This window comes from Dendropsophus ebraccatus, chromosome 4, assembly GCF_027789765.1.
Source record: "Dendropsophus ebraccatus isolate aDenEbr1 chromosome 4, aDenEbr1.pat, whole genome shotgun sequence".
NCBI classification, from domain to species: domain Eukaryota; kingdom Metazoa; phylum Chordata; class Amphibia; order Anura; family Hylidae; genus Dendropsophus; species Dendropsophus ebraccatus.
In genome coordinates this window covers 149670335-149683522 of record NC_091457.1, presented here as the reverse complement: position 1 = coordinate 149683522, position 13188 = coordinate 149670335, and the positions used below count along the sequence as shown (strand labels likewise).

General features: G+C 45.1%; 1 protein-coding gene across 1 annotated transcript in view; it reads left to right on the top strand.

Moving 5' to 3' along the window:
• The window catches only part of EDEM3 (ER degradation enhancing alpha-mannosidase like protein 3), a 48438-nt gene that overhangs the window by 22930 nt on the left and 12320 nt on the right, over window positions 1–13188 (top strand). The window contains exons 8-19 of the mRNA XM_069967439.1: window positions 189–294; window positions 1384–1481; window positions 4319–4444; window positions 5199–5282; window positions 5557–5640; window positions 5728–5852; window positions 6247–6412; window positions 6789–6943; window positions 7168–7321; window positions 10565–10759; window positions 11421–11586; window positions 12591–12776. Of these exons, the coding sequence (XP_069823540.1) occupies window positions 189–294; window positions 1384–1481; window positions 4319–4444; window positions 5199–5282; window positions 5557–5640; window positions 5728–5852; window positions 6247–6412; window positions 6789–6943; window positions 7168–7321; window positions 10565–10759; window positions 11421–11586; window positions 12591–12776 (1645 nt within the window). The remainder of the gene's footprint in view (window positions 1–188; window positions 295–1383; window positions 1482–4318; window positions 4445–5198; window positions 5283–5556; window positions 5641–5727; window positions 5853–6246; window positions 6413–6788; window positions 6944–7167; window positions 7322–10564; window positions 10760–11420; window positions 11587–12590; window positions 12777–13188) is intronic.

Genomic DNA, 13188 nt, shown 5'->3' with positions numbered 1-13188 from the left:
GTGTCCCAGCAGCCATAAAATGTGTGGATGGAACTGAGCTGGGATGAAACAAATGACACTGCAGCTGGTTTGCATTATATGTGTGAATAAATGCTGGAGGACTATTATTATTAGTAGTTATTATTCTGATTACTGAAATCAATAGATTTGTAGCACTAAATCATTTATGACTTCTCTTTTTGTAACAGGAACACGCACGAAAAGCCCTGGATTTCATCTGGGAGAAGCGGCAGCGCAGCAGTAACTTAGTGGGTGTGACAATAAACATTCACACGGGAGACTGGGTGCGTAAAGGTAAGAATGAAGTACAGTATTCTAATTTTACTTGTATTATTATATTCTGTATTAGTTAAGATTAAGCATCAGAGGTCAAAGTTACATTATTATCAGGACAGTTTAGTACAGGGATGGGGAACCTTCGCGTCTCCAGCTGTTGCAAAACTACAACTCCCATCATGCCTGGACAGCCAACGCTTTAGTAGGTAAGCCAGAGGATATGCCATTTATGTCTGATAAACGTCCTACCCATGTGACTTTTAACTATGTCTAAAATGTGGATTCTAATATGAATACCATATCAGCCAATCACAGCTCAGCTTTCAGCTCTGGTAAAAGATAAGCTGAGCTGTAATTGGTTGCTTTGGGCAGCTTACGCCAGTGTATATTTTCCACCCTTTGAAAAATTAGCGCCTGTGTATTTTTAAAAGGAAGTTATCTGCCCAAGACATAACTTATAACTTATATATTGATATTATAATATTAATATATAAAATTGGAGAGTTTTCACAGCATTCTGCCTTGTGCTGAACAATGCCACAAGCAGAGGAGGAGACTGAATACTGCTACTTTTGCAGCCTTTTCCTATAGAGCGATGCTCTGCCGCAGCTTTGGGCGGAGCACTTTTAGGAGGGCTTTGTTAGACAGCTGAGGGTAAGCAATGCATTCTAGGAATTGTCGTACTGCTTAGCCAGGAAGCACAATATCTATCTGATGTCGGAGCAGAAATATAATACTAATAGATGTTTAGTGGTTTTAGAAGTAGGACAGACGCATAAGCCATGCTATATGCTTTTATAGAATTTTTAACTATTATAATAAACTGACTTTGGAGTATCCCTTCAAATATCCTTAGGATCGGCCATCTATATTAGATTGGCCAGGGTACTAGCTCCTGCCATCCCCACCCATCAGCTGTTTGATAAGACAACTCGCTGCACTTTTACATGGGTACAGACAGACATGCTGAACATCCTTAGTGTCTCTTATTACACCACTGTGGATATTTGCCTATTTTTATAAGACTAGATCACTTCTGTATATGTACTGCAGACACAGCACTATCTTCGTGGATGCATCGTTTAAAATTTTATTTTCTCTTTTAAGACAGTGGAGTTGGTGCCGGCATAGATTCCTACTATGAGTATTTACTGAAGGCGTACGTGCTGCTCGGGGATGACAACTACCTGGAAAGATTTAATACAGTAGGTGGATAGTCTACAGTAGGTGGATAGTCTGTAGTCTGTGTGTGATAGATAGATAGACAGATAGATAGATAATACATACACATATTTATATATATATATATATTTATATATATATATATATATATATATTATAATTATGTATGTGTGTGTGTGTATATATATATATATATATATATTTTTTTTTATATATAATTATATTATATATACTGTATTCTCTCTGTATAGTGATATACAACCTCAACATGCATGCACCTCTATAGACATAAACTTTTTATACAGTTTATATAATTGGTGATTCCTGTTACAAAGCATCTTATCTGTGTTTATTTCCAAGTGGGCTGTGGGGGGGCGCTCGCGCGTTGCTCCTTCTGGATTCTGCTCTAGCAACATTTGTTTATAACCTGAAACTTTGCACTGATCAGCTCCTACCTTCTGTAGGATAGGGCTACATGATGAGGAGCCTCTGCTTCGCTCGCCTCTATTACTCATTTAAGTGATGGAGTCGAAGGACCGGGAACGGCCGTGTAACCTTAGCTTTATGCTTATCCCAAAGTATCTGAGGCTTTACCCGTTGTTACTTGATCATATAAAGTTTACCAACCAAAACAATGAAGCTTCAAACAGACACAAAGGGGTTATCCAAGTATCAAAGCTGATCACCTTTGTAATTGTCTGATCCCGAGTCCAACGGTTAGGAAGTCCGCTGATCACTGTGGGTCCCGTGTCTCCCTGTATGTATGGAGCAGTGGTGGATGAGCTCCATTCATTCAGTTGGACCCCCACTGATCAGGCATTAAAGGGGTACTCCAGTCAGGAACTGCGCGGATGTTAAAGCGCTGCAAATGAGCGCAGTTCTCACTGATAAGTGCTTGTGTGCTGCCACAGATTGCTGCTGATCAGGTAATGTGAAAAGACCCTTAGTATCGGCCAAAATACGGCCAATCAATCGTGTGTCAGATTATTTGTTTAAGCATTTAGATTATGATGCCAGCATTAGAAAGAGTACAATGTGGACAGTACATGGTGCCTTATCGTACTATGCACATGTAGTTTTAGCCAAACAGAATTCAGACTGGCAGACGGTGGGTAGTTTGCCAATAATTTTCACAAAAAGATTGGATGAGATGGTCAGAATCTGCTATATTGGCTGACTTCTGTTTTCTGTGTATGGCAGGGGTGGGGAACCTTTTCCCTGTCGAGGGTCAGTCGGGCATTAATAAAATAATTTGAGGGCCACATACTGTGCTCGGTAGTTAGTAGCGTGGGTTTGCATCACCCGGGGCAAGGCAAAGTATTGTTCCCCTAATGCCCCTGCTATTGTTGTTAACACTCTGTGATACCTCTAGTACCTGATGCGAATCCTTAGTGATGCCCGGTAGAAAGAGTTAATCCCCAGTGACGCCCCTGGTAGTCCTAAGAAACACCCAGTGACTTCCCTGGTCGCTGATGTTAACCCCCAGTGATGCCCCTGGTAGCTCTAGTTAACCCCTTATTGATGCTCCAGTTAGCTCTAGTTAACCCCTTATTGAGGCCCCTGGTAGCTCTAGTTAACCCCTTATTGAGGCCCCTGGTAGCTCTAGTTAACCCCCCCAGTCATGCCCCTGGTGGCTCTAGTTAATCCCCAGTTTCCGTCTCAAATAAAAAAAAATTAAAAATACCACTCGCCTTTCCTCCGCTCCCACGCTGCCCAGGTCCTCTTCTCTCCCCTCTAGCCTGTGCCCGTCTTCTCCTGCAGGCGGTGTGCGATGAAATGACGTCATCACACGCGGCCCACAGGAGAAGGAAGACATTCACCGCTCTGGTGGGGAAGGAGACGGTACTCACAGCATCCTCCTGTGTCTGGCAGCCATCAGACACACAGGAAGATACTGTGTATGCCGGCTCCTGCCCCACCAGAGAGGCGCACGTCACAGGAGAGCTGCAGGCCGGAGGTTCCCCACCCCTGGTGTATGGGCAGCTGTAGACTCCAGTGTTACACTGTTCTCCGCAGGTATCAGGGATGTCTCTGCCAGGAAACATTACTTATCTTATTCAGCTTTCATTTCTGGTGATCATACACACACAAAGTGCTATGGAATATGTTGCATAGCTGAACCTTATTCTCGCTACTTACCTCCATGGACCATACAATAAGTGATATATAGTGTATGTACAGTCATATGGCCCACCTGTTGCAAAACTACAAATACCATCATTCCCAGACAGCCAAAGCTTTGCCTGTCCAGGCATGATGGGAATTGTAGTTTTTGCAGCAGCTGGGCCGCATGTGGGACACCTGTGGCATAGGAACAGGCACTCCTGTCAAAATTACTGGAACCCCTGCTCTGTATGGAATCTACATATTGAGCAGGAGGTATATGCTTTATGCCTCCTGTTCAGTGGGCAAGGCTCAGAATTCTTGTGTTAGTGTATAAGGAACTAAGGGGGAGATTTATCAAATATGGTGTAAAGTGAAACTGGCTCAGTCGCCCCTAGCAACCAATCAGATTCCACCTTTCATTCCTCACAGACTCTTTGGAAAATTAAAGATGGAATCTGATTGGTTGCTAGGGGCAACTGAGCCAGTTTCACTTTACACCATGTTTGAAAAAAAATCTCCCCCCAAATGATTATGCGCATCATTACCACTTACCTCCCTGTAAGGATCATCACTGCTTATTGTAGAGGGGCAGGGACTCCGGTCAATGACAGGTGTCTCAGTTCCAAGTAATAATCGTACTCACCTGCTCCCTGATCCTGTCACAATTTTGGCACTGTTATATTTATAAAGATTATGATTAATTTCTAAAGCTGTTTTAGTAATACCACTGTCTAACTACTCTCTCAATGTTCAGCATTATGATGCCATTATGCGGTATATAAGTCAGCCACCGCTACTACTTGATGTTCACATACACAAGCCGATGCTCACAGCCCGCACCTGGATGGATTCCCTTCTTGCCTTTTTCCCTGGCTTACAGGTATGAATTGACACATGAGGAAACCACATTGTAAAGTCCGACATGTAATATATGGGTCTGCTATTCAGGAGACCCTTATGTCACCCTCAGAGTTGCCCAGATAGGTCTCCTATGCATCTTTGGTGTGGTATGGAGGACACTGATGTCAGGCTGGGATCTATGGGGGCTGCACATGAAGGGCTTATACCCCTGTAGCAGTAGAAGAGTGGGAGAGGATGTATATGACCATACACATACATACACACATATATATGTGTATATATATTTATTATTATTATTATTATTATTATTATTATTATTATTATTATTATTATTATTATTATTTTATTTTATTTTTTTCTTATATAATGAACTATGTACAGAACCTTTTATGGCTTACAACACATTCATCCTTTTTCATTAGGGTCTTGTTAATAAACAGGTTTTTTTGGGGGGGACTAACCTTAGGGGAGAGAGGCCATTTATATCCAATCGGTGTATATCTAACATCTGACACCGATCGGTGGATGTGGCCTCCTACACAAAGAAGACTGTCATAGGCAGACAGCTCCATATATGGTGTAGTGGCCATGCTGCGGTACTGCAGCTCCCATTTACTTCACTGGTGTCCAGACCTTTTCCTGCTTCATTTTTTTTTTTAATTCCTGTATGTCCCCATAGCTTTTAAGGGTTAAACCCTACGAGTTTACACTAGTGAACCATTGTATTTGTTTTGATGCACTTTTTAATTTTTAATTATTTTTTTTTTTTAAAGGTCTTAAAAGGAGACATAAGACCCGCCATAGAAACCCATGAAATGTTGTATCAGGTCATAAAGAAACACAACTTCCTGCCAGAGGTAAGTGCATGGCTGTGTATCACACAGAGTACACGTGTACTGGTGCTTCATTAGGAGAAGCTTTTGAAAGTATACGGTCATTTTTTCTGCCCCCTTTTAGTGTGTTCTTTATGTTTGTTTACCTGATGAATATTGATTTTCTTATTCTAGTTTAGATATTAGTATTGGTTTTCTAGATTTGTATGCCATGAACTTATTTCAGCTGAAAATATAAGCTACTAGTCAGCTATGATGTGTCCACGTAATGAGGGTTATATTTCTATACATGTTTCAGGCCTTCACAACGGACTTCAGAGTGCACTGGGCCCAGCACCCCCTAAGACCGGAGTTTGCAGAGAGCACCTACTTCTTGTATAAAGTAAGAACTTTGACCAAGTATTGCTAAGAATTTTGAGAATTTTCTGTATGACTTTTTTTATATATGGATTTTAAACATTTTTTAAAGGCCACCGGTGATCCGTATTACCTAGAAGTGGGCAAAACAATCATTGAAAATCTGAATAAATACGCCCGTGTCCCATGTGGATTTGCAGCTGTGAAAGATGTGAGAACTGGAAGCCATGAAGACAGGTAAGTGTGTATATGTTATATAACCCTCGGATATACATTGTATTATATTGCTTTATCCCACAATTTTACATTTGGTGGGACTTCTCCTTTAACCTGTAGAGATTTTGCATGGCTGCCCTCCAAGCACAGGTATGAGATGGATACACTTTATCATAAGATAATTTCACCTAGAAATGTAATATGGCCCATCAGTGAGACTGTAAACACTACAGACATTTTTCTGTGAGTTCTGAGTTTCTGAGAAATTCCTACACATTCAATTTCTGTTGGCCAAGAAAGCCGTTCCTCCCATTCTCTTTGTAGACATACTTGGTTAGAACAAGCGGACATGTGTTCTAAGTTTCTTTTCCGTGTTTTCTGAATTCCGCCGCTTACTCTTTACCTCTTCTTCCAGGATGGACTCCTTTTTCCTGGCAGAGATGTTTAAGTACCTGTACCTGCTGTTTTCTGAGAGGGAAGACCTTACCTTCGATATAGAGGATTACATCTTTACTACAGAAGCTCATCTGTTACCACTATGGTTGTCCACAGCAAATCACACACAAGGGAAGAAAAACAAAGTATGTGTATAATGAATCCTATCATTACCTTTTATCATTGTATTATTCATGTAACTGTTTACCTGTCAAACATGGCTCATGGGTATAAAAAGAGGGTTACTGTCCCTCCGATTTAGTATTTCAGGGTTAGCGAACCTTAACTTTCCCACTTCTGAATGCTCTGGAGGGCACTCTGCTGCCGATGCAGCTGTCATATATAAAATAAAATTTAAAAAAAAATGTCCAAAAAGTCACCAATAGGTGGCGCTGTAGCCATGCAAATTAGGGTTCCTTGGTGGCCGCATATTACATCTTGATTTTTTTTTTTATTTTTTTTTTTACATTTATCAGTGTGGTTTTAACTTTGGGTTTGTTTCTGATATGTTTTCTGTTCCAGACCACGCAGTACACAGAACTCGATGACAGCAACTTTGATTGGTCCTGCCCAAATACACAGATTTTGTTTCGCAATGATCCTTTGTACGCTCAGAGCATCAGGGAGCCCTTAAAAAATGTGGTGGATAAGAACTGTCCCCGCACCACTTCACGAATGTAAGTATATTATGGATCTGCATCCAGTGTCGTTTTTCAGACCGCTGTGGGTCCACCTACTATCTAAAAAGTCACCATGAGGCCACATGGCATTGTATATAGACATACCTGTTTCCTGAAATGAGGGCTCTAAGGAATTTTAAAACCTGCTTCTTATTAATTTTCATTTCACATTTAAAATTATTTATAAATCATAGAACTAATTTGGAACTTTAACCTTTTAGGGATGAGATTTCCAGCAATGGGAACAGGCCGCCATTACGTGCCAGGGATTTTATGGCCAGCAACCCAGAACATTTGGATATCCTGAAAAAGATGGGTGTGAGTCTGTTACATCTGAAAGATGGAAGAGTTCAGCTTGTCCAACATGCCAACCAGGTAAGAGTATGGTTATAAAGGGCTGATGTAATTGGGGGGGGGATACAATGCTCTGCTATAGTCGCTTGATATTTTATATGTATTAAAGGTAGGGCTGGGCGATATGGGCCAAAATCAATATCGCGGTTAATCGCACATGTAGCCACGGTAACTATAACTGAACGATAATTTTAACACTCCCTTTTTGGCAAACCACACCCACTTGCTATGAAAAACTGGCAATATCAAAAAAACTAAAAAAGAACTAACTGAGCATGACTATACAGGCGGGGATAGGGGTGTATGACTATACAGGGGGGCAGACAGGGGTGTATGACTATACAGGGGGGGGGATAGGAGTGTATGGCTATACAGGGGGGGATGACTATACAGGGGGGGGGGGCAGATAGGGGTGTATGACTATACAGGGGGGCGGACAGGGGTGTATGACTATACAGGGGGGTTGACAGGGGTGTATGACTTATACAGGGGGGCAGACAGAGGTGTATGACTATACAGGCGGGGATAGGGGTGTATGACTATACAGGGGGGGATAGGGGTGTATGGCTATACAGGGGCGTATGACTATACAGGGGGGGGGGGGGGACAGGGGTGTATGACTATACAGGGGGGCGGACAGGGGTGTATGACTATACAGGGGGGGGCGGACAGGGGTGTATGACTGTACAGGGGGGGAATAGGGGTGTATGACTATACAGGGGGCAGATAGGGGTGTATGACTATACAGGGGGGACGGATAGGGGTGTATGACTATATACAGGGGGGACGGGTAGGGGTGTATGACTATACAGGGGGGCAGACAGGGGTGTATGACTATATACAGGGGGGACGGGTAGGGGTGTATGACTATACAGGGGGGCAGACAGGGGTGTATGACTATACAGGCGGGGATAGGGGTGTATGACTATACAGGGGTGTATGACTATACAGGGGGGGCAGATAGGGGTGTATGACTATACAGGCCGGGATAGGGGTGTATGACTACAGGGGGGCAGACAGGGGTGTATGACTATACAGGGGGGGATAGGGGTGTATGGCTATACAGGGGTGTATGACTATACAGGGGGGCGGACAGAGGTGTATGACTATACAGGGGGGCAGACAGGGGTGTATGACTATACAGGGGGGGATAGGGGTGTATGGCTATACAGGGGGGGCAGATAGGGGTGTATGACTATACAGGGGGGGGCGGACAGGGGTGTATGACTGTACAGGGGGGGGGAATAGGGGTGTATGACTTTACAGGGGGGACGGATAGGGGTGTATGACTATATATACAGGGGGGACAGGTAGGGTTGTATGACTATACAGGGGGGGGCGGACAGGGGTGTATGACTATACAGGGGTGTATGACTGTAACGGGGGGGGGACAGGGGTGTGTGACTGTAAAGGGGTGTGTGGGCAGGGGTGTATGACTGTACAGGGTTGGGGCGGACAGGGGTGTATGACTGTACGGGGGGGGGCGGACAGGGGTGTATGACTGTACAGGGGGGGGGGGAGATAGGGGTGTATGACTATACAGGGGGGCGGACAGGTGTGTATGACTGTACAGGGGGGGGCGGGATAGGGGTGTATGACTATACAGTGGGGCGGACAGGGGTGTATGACTGTACGGGGGGGGGGGCGGACAGGGGTGTATGACTGTACGGGGGGGCGGACAGGTGTGTATGACTGTACAGGGGGGGGGATAGGGGTGTATGACTATACAGGGGGGGGTGGACAGGGGTGTATGACTATACAGGGGGGGGTGGACAGGGGTGTATGACTATAGGGGGGGGTTGTATTACTATACAAGGAGGTGCATGCTGGGACCTGCAGTTCCCTCAGTAACAGTACAGGGCTGTAACATAGGAGGAATAAATGGGCTGCAGCAGGCAGAATGCCACACACAGTAATGTCTCCTATAACTTATCCTGCCTGCTGCAGCCCATTCATTCCTCCTATGCTACACTCCTGTACTGTTACTTAGGGAAGTACAGGGCAACCGCTCCCAAATGCTGCTCCTCCAGCTCTGACTCGCCGGCGTCCCTACACACACAGGAAAACATGTGCAGTGTTTGCCGGCCGGGTGTGTGGGGGGGAGCCTCGGACGGGAGAGGTGGGGGGCCCTCGGACTGGACTGGACCGATGGGGTGGGGGGCATCGGACGGGTGAGGTGAGGAGCCGCAGACTGGACCGGACCGGTGGGGGGTATCGGACGGGTGAGGTGAGGAGCCTCAGACGGGCCCGGACGGGTGAGGAGGGCGGGCGCTTGGACGGGACTTTGGGGGGCGGGGCATTCTTACACTGCTGCTTGTCCACCACCTCCCGCTCTGATATTAGTGCCCCTACACATAATGTACAGCGCTAATGCCGGGCAGCGCGCGTGTGTGCGGGGGGTGCTCTCACAGGACGGGCGCAGGGAGGGGGCACTGACAGGGAGATAGAAAAACAAAAATACCACAGATACCGTCCTGGCTAAGTTGAGGTCGGTTAACCGACGCGAGTGACGGTATCGGTATTTTTGCGGTATACTGCCCAGCCCTAATTAAAGGGGTTGGCCACTTTATAGTAAAATAGTTCAGTGTACAGTATTAGTAAGTCTGCTCAATGTATATACTGTCCACCTCATAGAGCTAAAATCAGACTCCCCTCCTCCAGGCTGTGCCGTCCTGCTCTGTGACGAGTCTGTCCATAAGATGGCCCACATGGAGGAGCATGTGACCATGCCCCGCCCCCCAATTGTCCTCCATAGGCATATACAGGCTTAGTGATGGACACTGGGAGGTGGGGCATGGTCACATGCTCCTCCATGTTAGCCATCTTATAGACAGATTCACAACAGAGCAGGACAGCCCAGCCTGTAGGAGGGGAGTCTGATTTTATCTCTTTGAGGTACACAGGGAGTTGCTGTCAGTATATACAGTGAGTACACAGGGAGCTGCGCTCAGTATATACAGTGAGTACACAGGGAGCTGCTGTCCGTATATACAGTGAGTACACAGGGAGCTGCTGTCAGTATATACAGTGAGTACACAGGGAGCTGCTGTCAGTATATACAGTGAGTATACAGGAAGCTGCTGTCAGTATATACAGTGAGTACACAGGGAGCTGCTGTCCGTATATACAGTGAGTACACAGGGAGCTGCTGTCCGTATATACAGTGAGTACACTTACTAATACTGTACACTGAACTATTTTACTACAAAAGTGGCCAACCCCTTTATCATTGCAAATAAAATATAGATAAATGTTTTCTTTCAGGCCGCCAGCTCCATAGATGCAGAGGATGGTTTGCGTTTTATGCAGGAGATGATTGAACTTTCCAGCCAGCAGCAGAAGGAGCAGCAGCTTCCTCCACGTGCCGTGCAGATAGTGTCCCACCCCTTCTATGGGAGAGTGGTATTAACCGCAGGGCCCGCACAGTTTGGAATGGACCTATCCAAGAATGTTGCAGGAGTAAGTATTACAAATGTACTGCTAAATACTTGGTAGGCTTTTAAAGTGGTACTCCAGCGGGGGGGCTGAGGGAAACGACATCCACTCACCTCCCCGTTTCCAGCGGCGGGTCCCGCATCTCGGCGCTCCGGTCCACGGTTCCCGGCCGCTTCCTGGTGTCTGACGCGGGCCCGAGACGATACGTCTCAGGTCCGCTCAGCCAGTCAGTGACGGAGGCGGGATCCGTTTCAAGTCCGCTCAGATCCCGCCTCTGTCACTGACTTGCTGAGCGGACCTGAGAAGTCACGTCTTAGGCCCACGCCAGACACCAGGAAGCGGCCGGGGACCGGAGCACCGTGATGCGGGACCCGCCGCTGGAAACGGGGAGGTGAGTGGACGTTGGAGTGGAGTGGAGTACCCCTTTAATATTTGGCACTAGTTTACAACTTGAGGGTTAAATGTGCATGAGGGTTTCTGCATCCAATATGTTTATGTTCACCTATAGGTTTGGGAGATAAAAATAAAGTATAGATAATGGTCTCTGAATGTTTTCATCCCATATTTAGAGATTAGGTTCGATTTGCTGGTGGTGAGAATTGGAACGTACTGAATAAATAACAGATGCAATAATAAACTATCATTTTATTATGATCCGTCTCACGATAAACCATCTTTATTACAGTGTCGGGGATTTGTAGCCAGATCGGAGCCTTATAGCGGCTGCTCGGAGGTCACCAACCCCGATGCCATTAAAGGGAAGATCGCTCTGATGCAGCGGGGTCAGTGCATGTTTGCTGAGAAGGCCAGGAACGTGCAGAAATCGGGGGCCATTGGAGGAATTGTTATAGGTAGGTGTTATAATTTTTCATCCGCTGATTTGGAAGTTGTTAAAATCTCGGTTAAGAAACGTGTCCTATATCTCTTTTATTGGAATCTGAAGTAAGTGTTATCTTCTTTCATACTCATGTATGATAAAGGCAGTGACTAGTAGGGGTAACAAACTAGTTTACTGTATCAGGCTGTCTTAGGGTACTATTACACAGAACGATAATCGGCCAAATCGGCTGATCGTTGATATAGGTTAGAACCTATATTTGTCAGGTTACATTTACTGTAAGAGCAGTGAGACTACAGAACTCTCTGCTATATGAGGATTCTTGAAAAATACAATATTCCTTACTTTGGGTACTAGGTTTCTAGTGATGTTGACGCAGGGAATTATTCATATATACATATATATTTACTCTGGATGAACATGGTATATTTATAGTTTAGAATTGATGGTTTCTTTTTTCATTGTATCTTCTATATAGCTATAGCAGGGGAACAGTGTATTCAGGACCGTGCTGGGAGCGCTGGGTACAGAGTGGGTGTATAGTACATTACAGACCTTCTCAGCACAGTAAATTCTGCTATATTTCACATATTTGCTAAAACAGATGGGTACTACAGGTTAACGTGAATGCTTCATAGTCTCTCCTGGTTACATATAGCCTTTAGTTTATTAGACCGCCACTAATACTGAATAGTCACATTATTCCAGGACATGAATTATGACAAAGAAAAAACGTACTGATATATACTCTGTTCCTCAAAGTAAATCAGATCTTCTCCTATAAAAAGTTTCCAGACTGGACTATTTCTTATATGTAATAATCCACATTATAATTTCCAAAGGGTCACTGGTCACCACTGGGGAACAAATAAGCGTCTGTTTTCTGTATTTACACTGAACGTTATGTTCTCATTATATTCCAGTACGTGATCGTACAGATCTATCATGCCCCTGACGTCCTCCTCGGCCTCCTGTACCTCATGTTCATTATCTCTCTGTGTTTTCTTATTTTCACAGATGACAACGATGGGAGCAGCAGTGATACCGCTCCGCTCTTCCAAATGGCCGGGGACGGGAAAAACACAGATGACATTACAATCCCCATGCTGTTCTTGTTCAGTAAGGAAGGAAATATCATTCTGGATGCAATACGTGAATATCAAGAAGTGGAAGTTCTTCTCTCTGATAAAGCCAAAGACAGAGGTATCTAATCATGTATATACAGTATATAGATCAGAACTGCCTCCAACTATGCCGCCATGGCCGTACACTTCACACTGATCAGGCGGTGCATCGGGGATATACACTGGGAGACTGGCAGAGAGCTGTGTCAATGCTTACCACAGGTAGGGAGTGTGAGTACACCATGATGGTATATGTTTACATACCTTGTGGCTGATATCTCCATGTATACCTCCGACACACTGGTTAAATGCCTGTCAGCATGCAGTGCGGGAATGATTGACAGGCAGAGAGACCGCTAACATTTGCATGTAACTTTAGGGTGGGCCCTCAGTCTCCACTGTACTGGTGGGCCCTAGGCATCCTATTCTGGTACTGCTGACAGCTACTCCACCCAAGCTCCATCCATACACAGGAACTGGGCTCAGCCAGT